The sequence below is a fragment of the Gymnoscopelus microlampas genome (genome assembly GCF_963454915.1).
Source record: "Gymnoscopelus microlampas genome assembly, chromosome: 13".
Taxonomy (NCBI): domain Eukaryota; kingdom Metazoa; phylum Chordata; class Actinopteri; order Myctophiformes; family Myctophidae; genus Gymnoscopelus; species Gymnoscopelus microlampas.
Window position 1 is genome coordinate 40,309,704 of NC_139950.1, and position 24,393 is coordinate 40,334,096.

General features: G+C 42.9%; 1 protein-coding gene across 1 annotated transcript in view; it reads left to right on the top strand.

Annotated features, from left to right (window-relative positions):
* Positions 1-24,393, top strand: part of LOC311059253 (signal-induced proliferation-associated 1-like protein 2) — a 120,443-nt gene that overhangs the window by 56,519 nt on the left and 39,531 nt on the right. Inside the window, 5 exon segments of the mRNA XM_084076994.1 lie at positions 2,675-2,849; positions 3,225-3,328; positions 5,334-5,491; positions 6,219-6,795; positions 15,408-15,682. Coding sequence (XP_083933120.1) covers positions 2,675-2,849; positions 3,225-3,328; positions 5,334-5,491; positions 6,219-6,795; positions 15,408-15,682 — 1,289 coding nt within the window.

Genomic DNA, 24,393 nt, shown 5'->3' on the forward strand with positions numbered 1-24,393 from the left:
CCGATTCTCAAGCGGCCGCTCTACCTACTGAGCCACTAATGCCCCAGGATTATGCACGCACGCACGCACACGCACACGCACACGCACACGCACACGCACACACACACACACACACACACACACATACATTCAGCCTTAATTCTTTTGAGCAGTTTGCGTGAGCAGTTTGCGTGACCAGTCTATATACTGCTAGCAAAAACTGCTCATATAAATTAAGAGATCAAAATGTTCCCTTAATTCTTTTCAGCAGTATATACGTATACATACACGCAAACTTACATATTACTCACACATTGGCCACTTAGGAGGAGCTTGGGGTTAAGTGAGCATGCACGTCGTATAGAGACACCATATCACAGCCTATCAGGCTGTGTCACAGGTCACACGCCTCGATGATGTAATACCATTCACTTACTGCAGGAGCCTTTAGAACATCCAGGCCTACATTGTAGTCACCATGACAACAGTGTCAGACGCACACAGTGAACGGTTAACCCATATGAGGGAGGAAAATAGACACACAGCCCAGGCAATTCCCCCTTTTTTTTCACACTTTAAAGATTACTTCTGGGGCTCTGGCTGCACTCACTAAGACTTTCTGTCTTTCCACATTGACCTTGTGTCAGGATGATGTGCACGGTTGAGATTATGAGGCAACAGGTCTTTTTATTATTTTATTTTACCTTCTTCTTCCCATGTCTGGTGTCAGGGAGCTACTATAAAAGCCTGATTTGCACTGCATTGTATGACGGAAAATAACAGATTTAAAACTGAAAATCTGTTATTTTCAGTGAACATTGTAACGAGTGAAAATTTGCCTTAACACATTCACTGCCAGGGGCTTTCTAATGCTGGCAGGTTGCTTCTAGCCGTGACCTCCCGTTCTCTTGTTATACCCAGTTGAAAATAGCATGTTTCGCCGAAAATACATAGTAAAAAAAGAAAGTACACAGTAGCCGAGATACAGGATTTTAATGTAATAAGTTAACCAGGAAGTGAATGGAGCAGTAAATCTTCGGATCACGTTATCTTGGGTTCTGGACATTTATCCCAAAAAAAGAATTACGGACAAACGGATGTTTGAAATGACGTCTTTGGCGGTTAACGGTTGGATTTGAAAAGACGGATATATTCGTCTTTGGTGGTGAATGTGATGATTTTACGACTTCATGGTTTAGCAGGTGGAGATACTCTTGTCCTCTCTCACGGTTCGTCTCGGCAATGTTGGTCAGTCGGTCCAACACTTTAGACGCAAATTAAGATATCTCAAAACTACTGGCAGGATTGCCATGGGAGTCGCTGTGCACGTTCATGCTCCCCGGAGGATGAACCCTACTGATTTTTGTGACCCCGTAGCCTTTCCTCTAGCACCACCCTGAGGCCGTATTGTCCACTTGCACACGATATAACCCAAAATCTATTCGGTGGATTTTCATGGAACTTACTGAGTGCATTAATGCTCTTCAGAGGATGAACCCTGACCACTTGAGGCACTTTTTAAATTATGGTACTTAATTGTATTTCAGATTTCGCTTTGTTTACAATATATTGTATGTTAATCCTTCAGTCAATATACTTGGAAGTAAGGAGCAGCGCCAGCACGGCCTCTAGGGCCAGCTAGCTGGGCTTTTATGTTGAGTTTTAATTGGGACAGAGAGTGTCTCTTCATCACAAACCACTGATGGGCTTAAGTTACCGAGCTGTGTTCAACTATAACACAGCTAACAGTGGAGGAGTCAATGACAAATTAAAGAAATGATATGCATATAATTGCACAAGTCTTATAGCGAAGGATTAAAATGCAATTGGTAGTAGCTTATATAGCACATACCACCATAATCCAAGGTGATCATGTCGTACGCCATGCAATTTGCCGCCTAGTCTGCAATTTATTCGCCTAGTTGTTCCACAGCTGCTCCTCAAAAGCAGCTATTAGCTCAGGTTGATTTATGCTCTACCCACAGCTTGGGAGAGGCCATATAGCTTTGCCTTTACAAAAGGGGATTTCAACTGGTTGGCAGAGGGTTTTGTGAAGGCCCTCAGTCACATTAGCTGTGGTAGGATGGAAAGTGGGAATTCATCCGCCAACATGCTGGGCAGTGTGCATGTCTGATTTATGTATGAGTGGAGTGTGTGAAAGAGATCATCTCTACAGAATAGGCTACATTGTAAAATTATGTGCATTCATTTGACACACAAGTGAACACTCTCTGTGTTACAAATTGATAAATTAACACTGAGATTTACGATACCATGTCTGTCTGTCTGTCTGTCTGTCTGTCTGTCTGTCTGTCTGTCTGTCTGTCTGAATTCTTATTTTTGTGTCCTGTCTATGAGACCCATTGAAAACACAGTATGTTAAAAAATCCATTAAAGTCTACTACTGTATATCTACATCACCTTTGACATCTATATCACTTTAAAGGCAAATCATTCTATAATGGACATTAAATAAACGAAGTGGAACTCATTCTTGATTTCATTGGTGTCACAAATAATTACAAATACGCTTTTCCTGTGTGTGTGTGTGTGTGTGTGTGTGTGTGTGTGTGTGTGTGTGTGTGTGTGTGTGTGTGTGTGTGTGTGTGCACTTGTGTGTGTGTGTGTGTGTGTGTGTGTGTGTGTGTGTGTGTTCATGTGCGTGCATGCGTGAATCGAATGTGAATGATTCCAGCTGAGCTTCCAGCACAAGGTGGGAGTGCTGTACTGCAAGGCAGGTCAGAGCACGGAGGAGGAGATGTACAACAACGAGAGCGCCGGGCCGGCTCTGGATGAGTTCTTGGACCTGCTGGGCCAGAGGGTGCGGCTCAAAGGCTTCACCAAGTACAGAGCTCAGCTGGACAATAAGAGTAAGATAATACGCCTCATTCACATCAAAAGAACATGAATATACAGAGCGTTACACTCCCAATACTTAGATAATCATTAAATTATGAAAGAAAACAATAATAACATAAGAATAATAACTGCCTGCCATGTTGCTACAGTACCTGCAGTATTGTTGTGTGTGAAACCTGTCCTCCCTTGATCCTCTCTGTACCACATTTATATTTTCATGCACTGCCAAGTCCACTTGTCGAAAACAATGTTCAGTTCAAAATCTGTTATGTTTACCTCGTGGCCAAGTACTGTATAAATCACCCCTGAAGTCATCATTACACCACAAAGCCGTGGCTTTGAATGTGGCCCCCCTCCATGACTATACTCCTCTCTCTGCATTGCAGCCGACTCGACAGGCACCCATTCTCTGTACACCACCTATAAGGACTACGAGCTGATGTTCCACGTGTCCACGCTGCTCCCCTACACGCCCAACAACCGACAGCAGGTCAGTCAGTATACGATCCTCTTGTCGCAGTCCCTGAGCAAACTAGGCCTTGGTGTTTAGCGTGGTGGTGAGCGGGTCCTTCACTGTGGTAATAAGTCCCCCACGCGGCTTCCTTTTCAGGATACATCCAATCGCACCGCCTGCCAATCTTCCCCAGGGCCTCTTCTCGTTGCGGTAATAACCTATCAGTTGAAACCGCGCGCGTTGCCATGGCGACGGCTCTCTCGTAGTAGCTTTTTTAATCAACGCGTCCCCAGGGGCCAGACCCGGCGTGGCATTCGTCCGGGGCTCTAAATCTGTCTGTGCTAACAAGTGGGATTAATTGGATCCGGTGGCGGGCCGGGCGAGTGATGGCCCGGTGAAGCCCTGATTACGTTAAGTTCACCCCTCTCAGCCTGTGTGTGTGTGTGTGTGTGTGTGTGTGTATAGCATTGGGATGAAGGAACAGCATTTTCTACTTGATACCCTGAACGGAACCTGTGTGTGTGTGTGTCTACAGAGATACCAGAAGTAAAGATGCTAAAGCTCCTGCGAAAGGGTTAGCAAATAGGAAGTGGCTGTTTTACAGAATAAGACATATCACTTAACTCATTAAGACCGGGAACGTATCTATGTCATTTTTAGATTTCTTTGGCTATTCAAATGTCCTAACAGTTTTTAAAAAAAACGTATGTTGCTATAATCAGTGATCCTGAAAAATGATCTGTATTTGGCCGTGGACCCCCATCTCAAAATATTTTGTTCCAGGGACGCCCAGAAGTTGTAACAGAGTTCAAAATGTTATAATCAAAGACTTACACAGATTCTCACGATTTCAAAAATAGCAGATCTACAAGCTCATAGTGCGACACACGGTGCCGCACTATGAGCTTGCATATCAGCAATTTTTGAATAGCCAAAGAAATCTAAAATGACAGAGATGCGTTCCCGGATTGAATGGGTTAAGATACCCCACATCTGTCCCCTGTACCTAGAGGCTTCCGATTGCCATGATTGGAGGGTTTTATTTCTCTCTCTCTCTTTCCTCGATTTCCCTCTCCTCACAATACTATCTGACGGTGCGGGATTATAGCGTTTAATCCCTTGGTGGTAATCTTTCAGCCAGCCCAAGCAGAGCTCACCCCTCTCATCCCTATACTTCTTCCCTTCCAAATTCACTGCTGTGATCTCTAATCCTGTTTGTTTACCCATCCTCTCTGCTCCTTCACACCTCTGGAGCAAATTTGTAGAAACAGGTTAACTGCCTACTGCCTAATTCATTCAACAATATAAACTGTCTAAGCTCTGTGTCTTGTGGGACCATAATTCTGGTGCTGTCTAAAGGCTTTGATCCTAACCTCTCCCCAACATCTGGAATGTGATATCAGGGTCGACAGAAAGGAGCTGGAATGTCTTCAATAGAACTAAATCAACCGGCGCTGTTGCTCTCTGTAAATTATTTGGGATCCTGCTGACAGCAATTATATTTATGCCAAAGGTAGTTCATTCCAGTTTGAAGGGCTTGTTTTTGGGAGGGGAAGATGAAATTAAGTGTTAATTAGAAAAAGTAGATACCCATCTTTGGAGTAAAACTTTCTTACGAACGTCTACAAAATTGACGGTTTGTAGAACTCATTTTGGAAAACACCAACTATATTAAAACTGCAATACATACTATTGTGTTGAAATGAACAAAGTTGTCTCGTAAAGTTTTCTCTTATTACAAAAGATTGACAAAGATGGATACAAAGGATGGATATAAATGGATATGCAATGAAACCCTGGACGAGTAGGGATTGAAGAGACAATTTAATTTCCCTGAGTGACAGCCTCGTAATCCTTTCAATATAACAGAGTAATAATCAGTACTGGCAGTTTTTACAGCCCGCATATGTTCTCGGTTCTCACAGCTAAGCTAAGCGCTGTTCTTTTTGTACAGGGGTCTTTTTATGATTACTCTTGTGGCATTTTTCCTCACTCTCATGGTCTTTCTCTGTGTCCCTTCCTCCTTGTTTTAATGTTTTAGTTATTACGGAAGAGGCACATTGGCAACGATATCGTCACCATCGTATTCCAGGAGCCCGGGGCCCTACCCTTCACTCCGAAAAACATCCGCTCTCATTTCCAGCACGTGTTTGTCATTGTCAAAGTCCACAACCCCTGCACTGAAAATGTCTGCTACAGGTAAGGACAGAAAGCATCCACCATCCTCCCCAGCAGGCTTACTTATCGCTCAATCCACCCAGGCGGCTAAGGCCTGTCTGGAGGGAGAAGGTTGGATGAAAACACTTAAAATTGACGACATTGATTCAAGCCCCCAATTATTGCAGCTCTTCTCCCTGGAAGAAGAGAACTGCTGAAGATAAAGTAATACCCCCCCAAGACATTTAAGAATGTGTTTATCCTTTGATGTCTCTCACATAAAATGTATCTCTCATGCTAAACGGCTGAGTGTGAACATTTAGGGCAACTTAATTTGAGGGAATGATGATAGCAGTGTGCTAATGCTTCCCTAGGTTGCCTTCGTGACTTCATAGAAATGTAAGAGAATCACAAGGCTTTATTTTATCCGTCTGATGTTGTACAGTTCTTATTTTCACCTTGAAATTATGAATTATGACTTTTCTGCTCAAGGGTTGTTTGAAGTCAAGACGGCTCCTGTTAATAACATACCATTTAATCAGTGGAGCAAAATGAGTCATGCCTTTTAGACCGCTCCGTTTGATCCTCCTATCAGAAATGAAAGCAATCTAATTTCACAGATCTTTCAAATAACCACTCATTACCTAAATCAATTTTCTCCAATTCACGGCACCTTTATCGGTTATTTTTCCCTGTCACAGCCTGAATGCTATACTTTAGCCGTTCCTAGTAGCACTATCACTGACACCGTTCCTTCTGTCTTCCACAGCGTGGCCGTGTCACGATCTAAAGACGTGCCTCCGTTCGGCCCTCCTATACCTAAGAGCGTGACCTTCCCCAAGAGCGCCGTGTTCAGGGACTTCCTGCTGGCGAAGGTCATCAACGGGGAGAACGCGGCGCACAAGTCGGAGAAGTTCCGCGCCATGGCCACCCGCACGCGTCAGGAGTACCTCAAGGACCTGGCCGAGAACTTTGTCAGCACGGCCACCATCGACTCCGCCGTCAAGTTCAGCTTCATCACTCTCGGAGCCAAGAAGAAGGAGAAGGCCAAGCCGAGGAAGGACGCGCACCTCTTCAGCGTCGGCGCCATCACCTGGAGCGTGCGGGCGCGCGACTTCGGCCAGTCGATGGACGTGGACTGTCTGCTCGGCATCTCCAACGAGTTCATCGTGCTCATCGAGGAGGACTCCAAGAACGTGATCTTCAACTGCTCCTGCCGCGACGTCATCGGCTGGACCTCGGGGATTATGAGCATAAAGATTTTCTACGAGCGCGGGGAGTGCGTCATGCTGTCCGCCCACGACAACTGTGGGGAAGACATCAGGGAGATGGTGCAGAGACTAGAGGTGAGTCATCTAGAGCAGTGGTTTTCTCAAAGTGCGGCCCATGAGGGACACCCCAGGGGTCCTTGGGGGGGTTCCAGCGGGTCCCCAGCAAAAGTAGTTAATATAGCATCAAAAATAGCAGATCTACAAGCTCATAGCACGGGACCGAGTGCCGCTCAATGAGCTTGTAGATCTGTTATTTTTCTGAAATCTTGAACATTAGTGAACATTTTTGACACAAATCTTTGCTTCTGGGGGTCCCTCCCTGCCTGGCACAACATATTTTCAGATGGGGGTTCGTGGCCAAATATTTATCAATTTGGGGGTCCTTGACGTGAAAAGGTTTGAGAACCACTGTTCTAGAGCAGTGGTTCTCAAAGTGGGGCCCAGGGTCCACTCAGGTGTACAAGGGGGCCCCCAACTAAATGAGTTGTTATATCATCACAATCAGTTTTTAACCACAAAAATAGCAAGCTCTCAACATTAACTTGTAGATCTGCTATTTTAGAACAGTTTTTGAAAAATCTTGAAAAATAACACAAATGGCACTAAATCTTTTCAGATGGGCGTCCGTGCCCAAATGCAAATACACATCAACTTCTAGAGACTTGAGAGGAATTTTCTCTGTGATGTTAAAATGCTAATACAGTATGTCAGCTAGATGAAAACAAATGGCAAAGCGAGCTGATCTTTTGTATTTTTAACCTTTATCTTAGTTCAAATCTTTCCATATCAAAGACGCTTTAGACACAATACAAAACATGTGTGCCAGCACAAGAGGATCAAATCAGTGGAATAACATTGAGACCCATAGATTTCCACGTAGGACGAGTCATTTGTAATCAGCTTCAATCAACTTCAGTCACTCCTACAGATGGGGAGAGATTCAAGCTCACATGTTTGCTTACTCTCACAGATGCACTTTCCGTCTGTTAAATAGAGACAAGAACTGTAATTAAGAAAGTTATCATATTACATTTTTTTCATTTATAAATAAAAACTGGGTCATTTCATTGCTGTCTGAGGTGTAGAGCTGGAAGTTGCCTCTATAGCACTGTGTTAACTTATTATCCAATAGTAGGTACAGAATGATCGATCTGTCCCATCATGGCAAGTTAAAACTTTATACTTGGTTGCGCGCCATGTCACTGACCAAAATTAGCTGATCTACAGGCTCACAACGCGTTGCAATGCAACATGTTGTGATCTTGTAGATCGGCTATATCCACAACATTGGAGAGCGCAACAAAGTATAAATCAGACTTAAGAAAAGCTGAAATTTGCAGAGTGCTGTCTTATTTATTGGCTTGCACTGATATTCAGAAAATGTGGTTTAGACCAAAGCACTGACATCGCAAGTCTAAGAAAAATTCAACCTGTGAGCTATGGCAATGTTCATCTCCCGGGCTTTGTAAAAGAGATCAGTAGAACATCCCTCCCAAACCATTTACCTTTAGCTGACTTCTAGTCTAAGTAGATTCATGCTGTAGCTTCATTAAACTTGACCTTGTGCCTCTATGTCAACTGAAATAACAGCAGAGTACGGAATCTGCATGACATAACCGGGAAAATATCCTCTGCCATTAAATGGGACAGTTAGACATTAAGATGTTTTGGCTGAATGCTGACGGCCGTGGTCTCTGCCTGTGGTAGAAGAGGATGTATTATGAATATTCTACATACCAATGTAGATTTACTGTGAACCACAAACCCTGTTATTTTATGTTCATTACAGTATAATGTCAACAGAGCTGTTCGCTTGCTTAACCAATATGGACCCTGATGAAGACTGTGTTTCAACTTTACCGTGTACATCCTCAATGAAATACTCTCCTTAGTTTTTCCACATTTTTTTTTTTACAAGGGCTTAGGTCGCCAATTTGCAGGTGTTCTCTTCCCTTCGGTTAGGATAAATCGTTCCAAAACATCACAACATTTTAATCTAAAAACAAGCCCGATGCCACTCGCCATGGCAGAAAGCTGATTTGATTAAAGATAAAAAGATTAGGGATGATGTGATGTGATTGTGGTCCATCGTCAGCTTGCCTGAATGTCTGGCTTGCAGATAAGGAGGAGGCTGATTGAACGAGGACAACAGCAGACCCGTGCGCCAACCCAGTTTTGAAGGGGGGAGTCGAGGAAAATAGAGACACATTTTTGGGTCTGACAGACTAAGAATAGAGAGAGGCTGAACTGATTCCTTCACTCTTATCAAGGAGCTGCTCAGTTAGTCCAAGTTCTCCCGGCCCCCTGTGTTCTGCCTCTAGCCTGTAGACAGGTGTGTGTTTGTGCCATTGATGATTTTGTCGACTAAAACTATGACGAATAATGTTCGTCGACTACCTTTTTTCACTGACGAAAACGAAATAAAAACTAAGCTGCGATGACTACAACTATGACTGAATATGTTGACAATTTCGTCAACAAATAAAAACTAGACTAAAATGTCTGGGAGGGACAAGTGGAGAAGAGATCCAGTAGAACTAAAAGACAAGTCATTTTATGCTTGTTTGCGCTCGGGTGTTGCGCTCTGAAAATAGCGATCTACAAGCTCACAACGCGACGCGTTCCTGAGTTTGTAGATCGGCTATTTCTAATATGCAACCAAGTGTAAAATCAGCCATTGCGATGCCATCAAGGCTCGCCAAAATACAATTTAGTCGACTAAATCAACTGTAGAGTTTGTCGACTAAAATCTTACGATATTTAGTCAACTAAAAACTAGACTAACACTAAAACTTTTCAGATGACTAAAATATGACAACAAATAAATGGAATTTTATTCAAAAGACTATGACTAAACTAAATCAAAATGTGCTGTCAAAATCAACACTGGTTTGTGCTGTGTGACAGGGTTAGGGTTAGGGTAGGCCCAGGCATCTTCAATGTCCAGACAAAAACGGCCCAGCCATCTGCTTCCTTCCTCCGTCCTAGATGTTGGTATCCAGTGCCTTGCTTCCGCTCCTCGGATTGGCTTATTTTTTCCTGTTACAGTTTCCATTGTTTATTTATTAATGCCTGATGATTCAAGACAACACTTTGCTTCCTACAAAGTACAATGAGCCTGAGAGTGAGACCAAAACTCTAAGAGCCCAACATTAATCCCTGCTGACTTTGGTCCCCTTTAACCCTCATGAATCCTAGAGTCCCTATTCTTGGGGGGGGGGGGATAGCAGATCTACACGCTCACAACACGTTGTGATCTTGTAGATCTGCTGTTTTGGAGATTTTGTGTACAGGGGAAAAAGGGAGTGGGCCATGGACAGACCCCTGGGGGACCCCGGTCAACGATGTGTATAGGGTTTAAGTGGTTAGCTTTTAGCTGAAAGTCAATCTGGTGTCTGAATGCAAATTTACACGAAATGTATTGGTTTTCCAGTAAAAGGTCTAATGGCTGACTCCCTCCAAATGTCAATAAACACTAATGTGCCTCTTTTACAATACACAGTAAAATCCCCAGACCAGTGTTAACTCTGAGCTATGGAATGGATAAATTAACACCGTGCCCCTATCCTACACCCACGCCTTTTCTTTATGGGATTGTGATGGCTAAAAGATAATTACACATCACTCCTAAAGGTGATAAGTTTTCAAAAGGGCTTTGAAATGAAAAAAAAAGCTTTAATGAGGCCACTGGAGGAGTGATTGGAAATTCCTTTGAATATACTTCATACTGGATATACTCACCTCAAAACAACAGAAGATGCAACTCACATATTTACCATATTTTAAAGGATGCACTTGTCATTCAGTCTCCGCTGAGCCTCTCTTGTGGAAGGACAGTGCAGGATATATTACCATCTATGATTAGCCACAAGACATCACTCCCTCATTAGCTATGGTAATCTCCCTTCAAGTTTGCTGTCCGCTTATCTGCCGGATTTGTGAAGTAAATTCAGACGTGCTCAAAAGCTATAAAAGTATTAATAAATAAGAAGCTAACTCGTGTTACTTAAAGCCCATGTAGTCAGAAGTAGCGGTAATAGGCTTATTGCCCAGTGCGAGCAGACCATACTGGCTGTGTCCCCAAGGTGTCTGTGTTTGCCTGAATGTGTCCCAGGGGTGGACTGGTGTTGTGTTTCATTGGGGAGGATTTACAGGCGGCTGGGCCTGTGATGTAATGTGACCCAGGCAGCACAGAATGAACAGATTGCCCACTCTAACATAACATGCAGAGAGAGAGAGAGAGAGAGAGAGAGAGAGAGAGAGAGAGGCCCTGGGTGGGAGTGGACCAAAGAGTTTTTTGATAATGTTCCTCTCTCCAGGTTGAGCTGGGTGGTTGTGTGCTCAATTGTTTTTGAGACTAGACAGTTGTCAAAGCATAGTTCAGGTCATTTCTAACTTGGGCTCTATCCGCCATGATAATGTGTCCTGATCAGAACTTCACAATTCACATCACTTGACCATTTGTCTGATGGGCGCGTGCTAAAGCGAACTTTGTAGTCTTACAACTAAGTGGGAAAGACAAAGTTGGCCAACTTGCTACATCTTCTAGTTTGGTGTTTAGCAAAGGAGGACTTGGGTGTCAAAATCTTAACACAACAACAATTCTTCTGGCTCTGTTCTTCTTACCTCACATGACAGCATTGTGGGAATATTTCCTTTGTTTATCATTTAATACAGCCCTGATGTGAAAGGCTTGCTACTGTCCTAGATTCACTACATTCTAGCACTATTCTGAGGGGAATCGGAAAACATACACAGTGCTGAGGAAATGAGTGAGTCACCCTAGATTTACTGTAATGCTCCTTGAAGTTACTGTATGAGGAATGACTAAAAAAAGAGGCTTGGCTTGTTGTTTCTGAAATAATGCTGTCATCATGGACGTACTACAGGTCCTCCTTGTAATAGGATGTTATGGAGGCCCGCTGAAAGCTCAGATTGTATTTTGACAGCAGTTTTTGTATGTCTGTCCACTTTAAAACTCTTATCGTCTTGACACGCTTGTCACAGCAGCAACACAAGCTCTTATAGAACATGGTGCCAGACATCACGCTAGCACCATCATAATAATAACTTTATAGACCACCACTCCCCCATATGAGATAATGAGTGTGCTGTCTGATTTAGCTATTATGCATTCGGGCCTAATGACAACCTAGGCACATTCATCTGAATGGATTGAATAAAATAGCCAATGATGGCATTTTGAAAGCTATTATTTAGGCTTAATGAATTTCTGACATGGGTAGTTTGATTAATTTGTTGCGGCGTGGACCAAAAACCATCAAATGTCTGCCTAATACCTACAGTAGTTAGATACTGCCTGCCTTGGTTTCACACTTCACCACTTTGTTTAGCTGGTACTGTAGGTCTTCTACCCCAAGAACTCCTCTAGGCTTATGTATTTTAGATTTGTCGAAGGAACAACAGATTCATTCTTGGGTTCTAAAATAATAACTTGTTCCAAAAATGTGGTTCATTCATTGAATTAGGTTATGTTCCTTCACATCTTGGCTACTGTCAGTGGTGTAAAGTAACTAAGTACATTTACTGTACTTAAGTACAATTTTGAGGTAGTTTTACTTTACTAGAGTATTTCCAATTTTCAGTACTTTTACTTCTACCCCACTACTATCTCAGAGGCAAATATTGTACTTTTTACTCCACTACAATTATTTGAAAACTTTAGTTGCTAGTTACTTTGCAGATATAAATGATCACGTTATAAAACATACATTAACCAATTTAGCCCTATTTTATACCTAGACTATTTGAAAATTGCTTGTAGATCTGCTATTTTCAAACATTTTAGCACTTCTACTTTTGGTACTTAGTACATTACACATACACATACAATACTTTTGTACTTTTACTCAAGTAAAGGTTGAATTCCGTACTTAAACTTGTAACAGAGTACTTCTACATTGCAGTATTGATACCTTTACTTAAGTAAAACATTTGAGTACTTTTTCCATCACTGGCTACTGTAGATGTCCGTCAGTTCCTCTCAGTGCTGTAGCATCAACACAAACTGTCAGTGTTGTATAAGCCTGTACATTCCGCATGGCATAGGGCTGACTGTAAAAAATCGTACCGGTCTTAACGTCATTCGCAATCTCTGCTCAACTGCTTCCATCACGACACATACCACGGTCAGCCCATTTACCTTCAAAGAGTTCCTGTAATAAGCCCTTCAATTAGTTAATCACCGATGTGGATTGAAACCACGTGGAGATGCAGGGGCTAATGCAGGTATTTGCTTCATCATGGCTGACTGGGAACCAGTCTCTCTCATGTGGGGTAGGATTTCTGCCAGTGCGAGAATCTGGTGGAGTGTTGACAGGTTATAGTCTTAGTTAATGTGTCCGTGAAGCCAGCTGCCACTCCAAGACAAATGGAGGCGGTCAGCCAGGATTGACCCGAGACTAATCTGATGGGTGATTAAACTACATCAGATGGAGAGAGTGTGGTTTTCCAATACTGCCTGTGACACAAAAAAAGTACCAGGTAAAATCTGGCACATACTGTATGTCTATAGCAGTGGTGGAAAAAGTACTACAATGTTTTAGTATCAATACTACAATATAGAAATACTCTGTTACAAGTAAAAGTCCAGAATTCAAAATGTACTTGAGTAAAAGTACAAAAGTATTGGCATCAAAATGTACTTAAAGTACCCACAGTAGAAGTAATCATTATGCAGAATGTCCCATTACCCAGTTTTCAAATGCATAAAAGTATTTTGAAAATAGCAGATCTACAAGCTCACAATTGTGACGCATTGTGAGCTTAAAGATCTGCTATTTTCAAATGGCTGAAATGCATATAGGGCTGAAGTGGTTAATGTATGTTTTGTAATAATAATCAAAATCTACAAAGTAACTAGTAAATACAAGTTTTCAAATAATTGTAGTGGAGTAAAAGTACAATATTTGCCTCTGAGATGTAGTGGAGTAGAAGTAAAAGTATTGGAAATTGGAAATATTCAAGTAAAGTACAAACACCTCAAAATTGCACTCAAATACAGTACTTAAGTAAATGTACTTAGTTACTTTCCACCACTGCAACTGATGCAGCATGTGTGGTGCAGTATAGCAAATATATGCACATTTTACAGTATTCTTCTTTAGAACTCCTCCAGCCTGGTTTGATAGGCTTGGCTTTGAGTCCATATAAGCGTTCCAAGTGTGCCTGGCAAACCCCATGCTGCACGCTATGCATGCAATGTGTGATATGGGAACCCCATGTAGGGGAAGTTTCCTCAGAAGTGTGTGTGCGCGCGCGCGCGCGCGCGCGTGCGTGCGTGCGTGCGTGCGTGCGTGCGTGCGTGCGTGCGTGCGTGTGTGTGTGTGTGTGTGTGTGTGCGTGTGCGTGTGTACGTGTGTACGTGTGCGTGTGTGTGTTTGTATTACTATACTTGTGAGGACCAAACGTCAAAAGTATAGTAGAATTTGAGGAACAGACGTTGTGAGGACCATTTTCCTGGTCCTCGCAAGAAAAATGTTTTTTTTTAGAGATACGTTTACAATTAGAACAAGATTCCGGTTGAGGTTAGGTTTAGGATTAGACATTTAGAGGTTAGGTTTAGGGGTCGGGTTGTCGAAAAAGGCACACACCGTAAAATAGCCGATCTACAAGCTCACAACGTGTCGCGCTGCGACACGTTGTGAGCTTGTAGATCTGCTATTTTTCGGCCTTTGACTTGCGGTTAAAAATGCCCAAAATAAATCATAAATAAATCATAAAATCGGCTTCCTAAAATGTTGATGCCCTCACAAGTATAGTAATACAAACGTGTGTGTGTGTGTGTGTGTGTGTGTGTGTGTGTGTGTGTGTGTGTGTGTGTGGTGTGTGTGTGTGTGTGTGTGTGTGTGTGTGTGTGTGTGTGTGTGTGTGTGTGTGTGTGTGTGTGTGCGCGCGCGCGTGCTTGTGTGTGTGTGTTCATGTGCACAGCATATGTGTGTTATTTGGCAGCCCACTCTGCTGTTCTTAGGCTTAATCTGTTAGCTCTGTGATGCATCCACTTATTTACTTCCATTTGAAAGGTTCTTTGGATTAGCAAAACAAACACGGTCACACTACCCTGCCTAAGGACACGGTTTACTTTATGCTCCAGTCGGCCGCATTGTATATCCTTTGTGTGGTTGTGTGCATGTGTGCGTTCGCATGTGTTCGTGTGTGCATGCCTGTGTGTGTGTGTGTGTGTGTGTACATTACAGAATTTACATACTATACTCCATCCTGTGCTGAGGGATCTTTTCTTTTAAGTGTGTCCCTTTCCTTCACCCCTAATCAGGACTGCGGCATCTGGAGGAGCATTTCATAGTTGCTGTCTTTCTGTGTAGAGTGATATCTATTTCCTATATTCATAATATCACTGAAGTCCTTCTCAAATGTGCAATTAACCACTTAGGCCCTATTTTTTTTTTACATTGGTGATTTGAAAAAAATTGCTGATCTACAAGCTCACAACATCTCACATCATGACATGTTGTAAGCTTGTAGATCTGCTATCTTTTAACCATTTTGCATATAAAGACATACCCAAAAGGGCGACGCCACAGTTAACAAAGTTAAGTTGATATCCCGCGAGTTGTGTGTTCGTCAATGCCACCAAGTATAAATCCTTCACAGTTTTATGGCGCGCTGCAATTGAATTCATTATCAATCCTGGCTCTGATTCCCCCCAGATCGCGACCAGAGGCTGTGAGACCATGGAGATGACGCTGCGTCGGAACGGCCTGGGCCAGCTGGGATTCCACGTCAACTTCGAGGGCATCGTGGCGGACGTGGAGCCCTTCGGCTTCGCCTGGAAGGCGGGCCTGAGGCAGGGCAGCCGGCTGGTGGAGATCTGCAAGGTGGCCGTCGCCACGCTCACCCACGAGCAGATGATCGACCTGCTGCGCACCTCCACCACCGTCAAGGTGGTCATCATCCAGCCGCACGAAGACGGCGCCCCTCGCAGGTATCTCATCACCTCTCCATTTCCCCTGCAAAGTTATATGAACTCCTTGTTGTGGTGACTCTATGGACACAGAAAAGGCCCTCTATAATAATCCCATAAGCCTGTTATCTGTTCTATTCTCCACTGGCTGTGTTATTTAAAGGAGAAATGAACACTCCGGAAAGATAGTTGTGAGCATAATAGAAGACGACTGTGGGTTCTTTCTCTCATTTTGTTGCTGCAGCTGGGCTAAATTGGCCTCTCATTCGCTTTCAATATTGTTGATGATTTGCATACAAAAAGGCTTAGACTCAGGGTTCTATTTTTTGTCACATTGAGGTTGATGTTCCTCGCTGCGAAGGCTACGCAGTGATTTCTCTGGAGAGGAGAACACTGCGTGTTTGCGCGTGCGTGTGCGTGTGTGTGTGTGTGTGTGTGTGTGCGCGTCTGTGCCTGCGCGCGCGTGCGCATGTCTTGTGAAAGAGCACTCCCGAGGCACGAGCAGACAGAGACAGTCAGCGTTTCTCGCTGATGATAATGAGAAGAGCTTCTTGATTAATGGCTGAACTCTTCCTGTTACAGTCAGACAGCTCACACACAGCTCAGATTGCTCTTTTCTGTGGGTTTCTTTTCCGTCCTCATCTTCTATCCAGCAATTATACGATGGTGGAGTCTATGGCTTCTTAGAGATGCTCGTGCACAAGCAGGAACGGCATCACTCCCCTAATTGAAAGGGAGAAAGCGTATTTCAAATGATCCTTTGTGATGGGCGGAGATGAAAGTCGGCGTGAAACGTTCGCTTCCAACGCACACCTGCTTGTTTTGTCTGTTAGCGCTCCACGATCCAATGAAAGCATATCCATTATGCTTTCACACTCCGGTGTCTGACATCTTTGTTTTGCTGTTTGTTAAGAATGACAGATTTGTGCAGACCAATATATGATGTGCCAGTTTGTACATACTGTACACACACATACATGTAGCAGAGTGGGTTTACTGCATGTGTTTGGGTTTAATCTCAAGTTTCTGTTGTTGAACATCTTCAAATAGTTAATACAGTTAGAATGATGCCAGTGATGTGGCAGTGTGATTGGGCCAGTAATGTAGGGTTTACCTCCTCTGATGTTTGCTGATAGGCATACAAGGCACACAATCTGTTCAGAAATTGCGTTTTTGTGAAGAAGCCACAACCATCTATAGGCAATCGATGTGAAAAGTTAATCACTTCGTCCTTTGCCCTGTGACCAAACTTTCCACAAAGTTTCATTCAAATCCCCCCATAACGAAAACATAACTCCCATCCAAAGCCTATAAATTCTATTTTGCTAAGCTCTTGAACCTCTGCATTGAAAGAGTGCTGAACTAAAGCCTCAAAATCTGTTGTACAAATCTTTTGGCAGATGTGTGTGTGTGTGTGTGTGTGTGTGCGTGTGCATGCGTGTGTGCATGTGTGTGTGTGTGTGTGTGTGTGTGCGTGTGTGTGTGCGTGTGTGTGTGTGTGTGTGTGTGTGTGTGTGTGTGCGTGTGTGCGTGTCTCACAGTGTCAGACTACAAAGCGCAGCATCAATCCTAGTACAGTAACTGTATCTCAGCTTTGCATTGTGGTCTGGCATTGGGAGGCCTGACATACTTGCTCCCCCAGATGGTGGGCTAACATGCCATAGTCTGCGAGTCCAACACAACAGCCTCTCTGGCAGCAAGCAGCACTAATCCTCTTAACCGCGATCTGTGTGATGATACAGTACACAATGATACAATCATAATCGGAGTTCATGGAGGCAGAAAGCAGTCAAAACAATCATCCTCCAAAACTCAACCGGTGTCGACGATCAACATGCCAACTTTTGCCCAGCTCGTTGGAACTGTGATTATGAAATGGGAGGATTCGGTGACGTTGTTTTTTTTTGGTTTGGCTCATTTGTGCCCGTCCGTGCAGAACATCTGGCTATGTTTGACTGACACAGTTGAAGCTGAGAAAGGCACTTTTCAGCATAGCCAATGAAAGAATACTTTTAGAACTATAGACGGCACTACTTACAAATGCAGACAAAAACAACAACATGCATTAAGTCCTCCCTCAACGGTCCTATTGACCCATATACCGTGCGACGCTTGTGAACAGATGTATAGGGCAGATTAGAAGTACTAGAAGTTACTGTGCTCGCCTCATCGGGCCATTCTGCAATCTGCTGTTGAGCTCCGCAGGGACAATAATCTGCTTCTTAAGGGTGATTCATGACTAGTTGCGCGCCAGTGTCGTGCACTGAAAATAGCCAATCTATCCAACGGGTCGCAATAGATTGCTATTTTTGGTGTGCAACATGTTGTGCGACCCAGTATACATCAGGCTTTACTCAAACACTAGAGTTCAGCTTCGCAGCATGAGAAGCAGAGAGGGTCCCTTTTGTAAAGCCCTGTGAATTTTCTCCCATCTCTCCCGAACGCATCGAGAGGTGAGAGGTCGGGCGAAGAATCTTGAGGGCCCTCAACTCTTTTCGGCTGCTGGCTCTTTGAGTTGCTTAAAGTGTTGCAGTCAACAATGAGTGCTCCAGTTTCTCCCACTATTATCTCAAGGGAATGGAATTCAGAAGGAGCCCAGTGGCCCCTGACAGTCCCCCCATAGCTGGAGAGATGAGGGCCCACCAGACTAACAACAATGGACAAGAGTCTCATGACCTCCAGACAATACACCGCCTCTAAACTGCTACCATGACAAGCAGAAATGTTTTCATAAGTACATTTGGATAGGAGGGGCATGTTTGACTATGCTTAGGCTCTGTTGTTTTAAAATTAGAAAAATGTCAGCTAGTTTATTTAATCCCTCCTTCATGGCGGATATGGGGTGTTTGTCTGTAATGTAATGCTATTTGACTGCTGAATTTACCATGACATTCATAGAAAGGGAAAGATTTAGACCCCCTGCCATCTCTCTTTCCCTTTCCTACTTTTATATGCATCCCTTTGTTTATGCCTTAGAGTTCATAATCTATTAAGACCGGGAACGCATCTGTGTAACCACTTAAACCATGATTTTATAGTTTGGCTATTAAAAAATAGCAGATCTATAAGCTCTTTTTTTTTTAAAGATCGTGAAACTTTGTAACTCAAAAAAATTGGGAGGTCCTTGACATGAAAAAGTTTAAGAATCACTGATATTATAGCAACACATTGAAAAAGCTGTTAGGATTTAGAAGACATTTGTTGAATCCCCCAGAAGCAAAGATTTGAGTTACAAATGTTTGCTTTAAAACAATATATATCAAAAGATTTGCACACATTTTCGCGATTTTTCAAAAAATAGCAGATCTACAAGCTCATAGCACGGCACTCGGTGCCGCGCTATGAGCTTGTAGATCTGCTATTTTGGAATAGCCCAAAGAAATCAAAAAAATGACACAGATGCGTTCCCGGTCTTAGTGGGTTAAGCTGTTTATGCCTTGAAAGGCGCAGCTATGCTCTCTGCCTCAAACTAAATGAGATATGGCTCTAATATTAGTGCTACCTAGAACTGTATGTGTTTACACTGGAGGCAGGATGTGGTCCTCGCTCGGTGCAATACCGGAGCCGTTTCCATCATCACTCTGGAAAGCTTTAAACAAGTTCAACATGTTAGCCTTGTGTCAAACCAATGAGAGGAAAAACATTGGGGGGGGGGGTCTTTGAAATTGGAATACACTAAATAAAACAGCAGCTGCGTGTTTCACCTGTAATGTGTGTGATATATAATCAGTGATGTAATGGTAAATAAAAGAGGTGGGTGAAAAAAAAACTTGAGTTCATAATTTGTGAAAGGTTATCAAACCCCATTAGAAACCAAAGAAGATAGATTTTTATAAAATGGTGATACTGCTTTATATTCATGTAAATTGCAACAGTAGTATTCTATTTCTTTTCTCTTTTTTTTCAAAAATGAAATTAGATATATTACCAATGCGTTATTTCAGTGTGTTAAGTTCTGGTGAATTTAATTTGATGAAGTAAAAAACAGGCAAAGGGTTTAGGTTGGTTTATCCCTGACTATTATTATTGCCATGTTTGTAATCCAATGTCAGATGAGGTAAATACAATATAAAGCACATTCACAAGAGCGTTTGGCTGTGGCAGATTCAGGTGGGCAGTTGTGACCTTTTATCTGAAGTGTCAGCCTTCTCATTGCGGATTTTCCACAGAGCTTAACCACTTTGAACCTGACAGGCTGCCTCTGTGGATAGCTTTAAAGCACAGCTCAAGACCTATTTCTTCACTCTTGCTTTTAGTTGATTTTTAAATCTCTGTGTTGTTATTCATGTCCATTCACTGTTTTGCCTGATTCACTGCCTTTTTTGCTATTATTTGTTGTTGTTTTATGCTTTTGCTTTTCTTTTTTTGTTATTTTTTTTTGCTTTATTGTTAAATTATTTGTACTTTTTCTGTAAAGCACCTGTGCTTTATTCTTGCTCTGTAAAGCATTTTGAGCTGCATTTCATGTCATGAAAGGTGCTAATCTATACAAATAAAGTGTATCATTATTGTCTTATTTTGGGCATTTGCTATTTTTGGCATTCAAAAAATATATTTTGTTTGTAGATGACGTGCTATATTTTGTTTACCTTTTCGATTAGGACTTAAATGGTTGAAGTTGAAGCCGTGGGTCTCACTTCCCATGCCAATAAGTCATGAAAGACAGCGATTCCAACAGCCAACTCACAGACCCCGACATGGCAAGCTCTCTCTCTCTCTCTTAATCCCATCACTCTCTTTTCAAGAGTCGGTCCCCACTTTAAATCGGTTGGGAAAACGATTGCAAAGAGCCTAATGGAATTTCAGTTGGCAAAACAACCATTAGAAAAGGACTCCGGTGGCATTTCCATATTGACAATCTATACCCTTTTTCAGGGGCACCTCATTAAAGGGAAACTCCTTGACAAAGATCTTTAGAGGGCCTGGTTGCAAGTTGTGACCTCTTGGCTTTTCGCTGTGACACTGTTGTCCGAGTGTGGGAATGGATTAGCACGTCCCTTCACCGCCGGCCTTGTCATTAGAGTGACAGCTCTCTGGCTGAGGTTAGACCTTGTCAAGCCACGCTATTGTAATTCATTATGAGCCACGACGTGCGGGCGGAAGGAGCAGCTATAGCCCACAGCAGATCAAACGGATGCTAATATCAAAACTCTTCAGTTTTTTAGAAGGCGAGAAATGCTGCTTGTTAATGCTGCAGTAGTCGTATATCACGCCATCTCAGCTACAGTAATCAGTGGTGGAAAAAGCACTCAAATGTTTTACTTAAGTAAAAGTATCAACACTGCAATGTAGAAGTACTCTGTTACAAGTAAAAGTCTGGAATTAAAAATGTATTTGAGTAAAAGTACAAAAGTATTGGTATCGAAATGTACTTAAAATACCAAAAGTAAAAGTACTAACATGTTTGAAAATAGCCGATCTACAAGCTCACAACGCGTCGCGATGCGACGCGTTGTGAGCTTGTAGATCTGCTATTTTCAAATAGCCTCCCGTAGGTATAAAATAGGGCTAAAGTGGTTAATGTATGTTTCATAATGTAATAATTTATATCTGGAAAGTAACTAGCGACTAAAGTTTTCAAATAATTGAAGTGGAGTAAAAGTACAATATTTGCCTCTGAGATGTAGTGGAGTAGAGGTAAAAGTATTGGAAATTGGAAATACTCAAGTAAAGTTCAAATACCTGAAAATTGTACTAAAGTAAATGTACTTAGTCACGCTATATCTCAGCTAATGCATCAGACGAAACAACACGCTCTTGCTTCAACACCGATAGTTTCAAGGGAATGTTGCTATCCATCAAAAGATTGAATAACCCTGTTAGGTTCTCTGATACAAGCCCCCGAGTTTAGATGTAACGGTGTAGCTGTATTTCTTGGCAAGAAGTTTTTAGAGGCAACAGAGTGTAAATCTTCCAACAGTTCTTTGGCCGGTATTGGAACTCTGATCCAGCCCGTGTTGGGTGGGTCCGGTTGCTTCAGAGACTATACAACTACTGCCTGCCTCCAGCTCAGGTTTAACTGCAGACCCATTTCCTCCTAGACTTGCAAGATTTATGCGCTCGCAAGACTGAATCCCTGGAGCACGTTCCACAAAAAAACGCATGCCGGGTTTTTCACTAGTATTTCCCACTGAAGCTCGCGCAGCGCAACAGTGAAAATATTGAGATTGTTTTAGAGGAATCCACCTTGTCGGTTTTTGGTGAGGTCTCGGTATTAAAAGCACAGCTATAGGGACAACAGCTGAGACCTTTCCTGTTGACAAGCTGTTTGCCATGTTTAACCTCTTCGAAGGGTAATGACGTGTGGCAACATGGCTTGAGGGACCCGCAGTTAATCTACGTAATGACTGGGGTTAGCTGCCCCATTAAAAAGGTCATTAACAGACACTTTGAAGTATTTAAAACTGTTGTTAACACATTTATCTTTCAACATGTCCTGTGAGTGATTTGGAAAGAAAAAGGAAAAGAGATCAACAAACTCTTGTTGCTAAACAAAGAAGACGGGGACAAAGGTTAATTGCCCATCTTCTCTATATTATCATCTCTAACGCAACGTGTTTCAGAAGTCCCAACATGTAGTGATATGCTGTGGCACGATAGGCTATTATTTCTGACAAATTTCAAGGCTTAAAGTGATGTATCATGTATGACTATCTATCACCGTCCCATCACTGGGACAGCCGCGCCATGACTGGCTAGTTGGTTGTCAAATCTTGGCTCTACCATTTTGGATTTGATGTTATTTTATAGCTGCATGTAGAGGAGAGTTAATGTTCCAACTCCAAACTATGCTCGCTGTGCTTGATTTTCACTTGCACTTTACGCCAACCTTTATGAGTATCGGCCGAATCCACCTGTTTGCCACAACAGCATGAGGTATGACCTGAAACCACAACCATACGTGTTTTTTTGGGGGTGGGGGGGTAAATTAGAGGGGAAAAGCAGGAAGTGTAATTGGCTGGAGGGGGGGTTTTAACCGACATGCTTTACTTAACAAGGTGAAGTTCAATTTTATAAAAACAGTAATTCTGGTGCCTTTTATAATGCCGCTCATTACTCTCACCATCCTTTACACATCAAGCCACCATAGCCGTACCCTTACATGCAGTATTTATGTTAACGCTGCGAGCATATGGAGCATTTGGGGCACGCCATGGAGGACAGTCGTCTTCCATCATGGATGAAGCCGCCTCGGTCTTGACATTGACCAGATGTGAGGGAGGGAAGATGGGATGAGGAGGAGGAGGAGGAGGAGGAGGAGGGGATGAAGGATGATGGTAGTTAGATCTCATAACGCCCGCTGCTGCTGGTCCTATAGGAAGGCCGGCAGTAAACAGGCCAGCCACCCGTGGCCCAGTTTGATGAAAGGGTCTCTCTTGAGTGGGATTACCGCCCGCCCCCCCCCCCCCCCACCGTGGCCTCCTGCAATCAGCCCCGGCCCGCCCCGCTGTGTACATGTATGACCACAGCAAAGTATACAAGAGCATTCCACTTCCCAGTGGATCCTGGAAAATGGACTTAGGGGGGGCGTGCGGGAGGGGTGGGCAATGTAATCATTGGGGGTCACGCATGAGATGCTTTTGGAGAGGCGGCGGGCGGAACACCCAGGCTGTTTAACCCTATAAGACCTGAGGCCGATTCTACAAATGTCTTCTAAATCCCAACTGTATTCTGAAAAAAAAACATGTTTCTATATCAGTGGTGCTCAAACTTTTTCATGTCAAGGACCCCCAAAATGATGTGTATTGGGCCGTCGACCCCCATCTCAAAATATTTTGTTCCAGGGACCCCCAGAAGCAAAGATTTTAGTTAAAAATGTTCACTTAATAATATAATAATAATATATATTCAAAGATTTGCACACATTTTCTAAAAAAATCTAAAATAGCCAAAGTGTAAAATAGTGCTTTTTAGCTCAAATCTAAAAATGACACAGATGCGTTCCCGGTCTTAATGGGTTAACACTGAAGCCCCTCCCCCCACCACACACACACACACGCTCGCCCACACACAAACACACACGCGCGCGCTCGCCCTCACGCTCACACACACTGTGACCTTCCTCATCTCAAACATACACACTGGTGCTTGCACCCCGACCCCAAAGATTAATGTTGCATGAAATGGCATCACACAGATCCAGTCTGACTCTGAGCCAGAGAGACAGTCGGTGTTGTTCATGATGGGTGGTGATGGGATGGAGATGAAGAGCATTCAGTGCTGGTAGGCAGCATATATCGGGGTTAACCCATTCAATCCGGGAACGTGTCTGTGTAATTTTAGATTTCTTTGGCTATTGAAAAATAGCAGATCTACAAATCTTTCAATATGTATGTTTTTAAAGCGAACATTTTTAACTCAAATCTTTGCTTCTGGGGGATTCTACGAATGTCTTCTAAATCCAACAACGTTATATATATCAGTGGTTCAAGGATCCCCAAAATTATATGTATTTGTCCGCGGACCCCCCCATCTCGAAATATTTAGTTCCAGGGACCTCCCCAGAAGCAAAGATTTGAGTTTAAAATGTATATATTATATTCAAAGATTTGCACACAGTTTCATGATTTATTTTCAAAAATAGCAGATCTACAAGCTGATAACGCTATGAGCTTGTATATCTGCAATTTTTTGAATAGCCAAAGAAATCTTAAAGTGACACACAGATGCGTGCCCGCGTTGAATGGGTTAAGTGGCAAGCTGAGATTTTGATCTCCATTCAGACAGAGAAA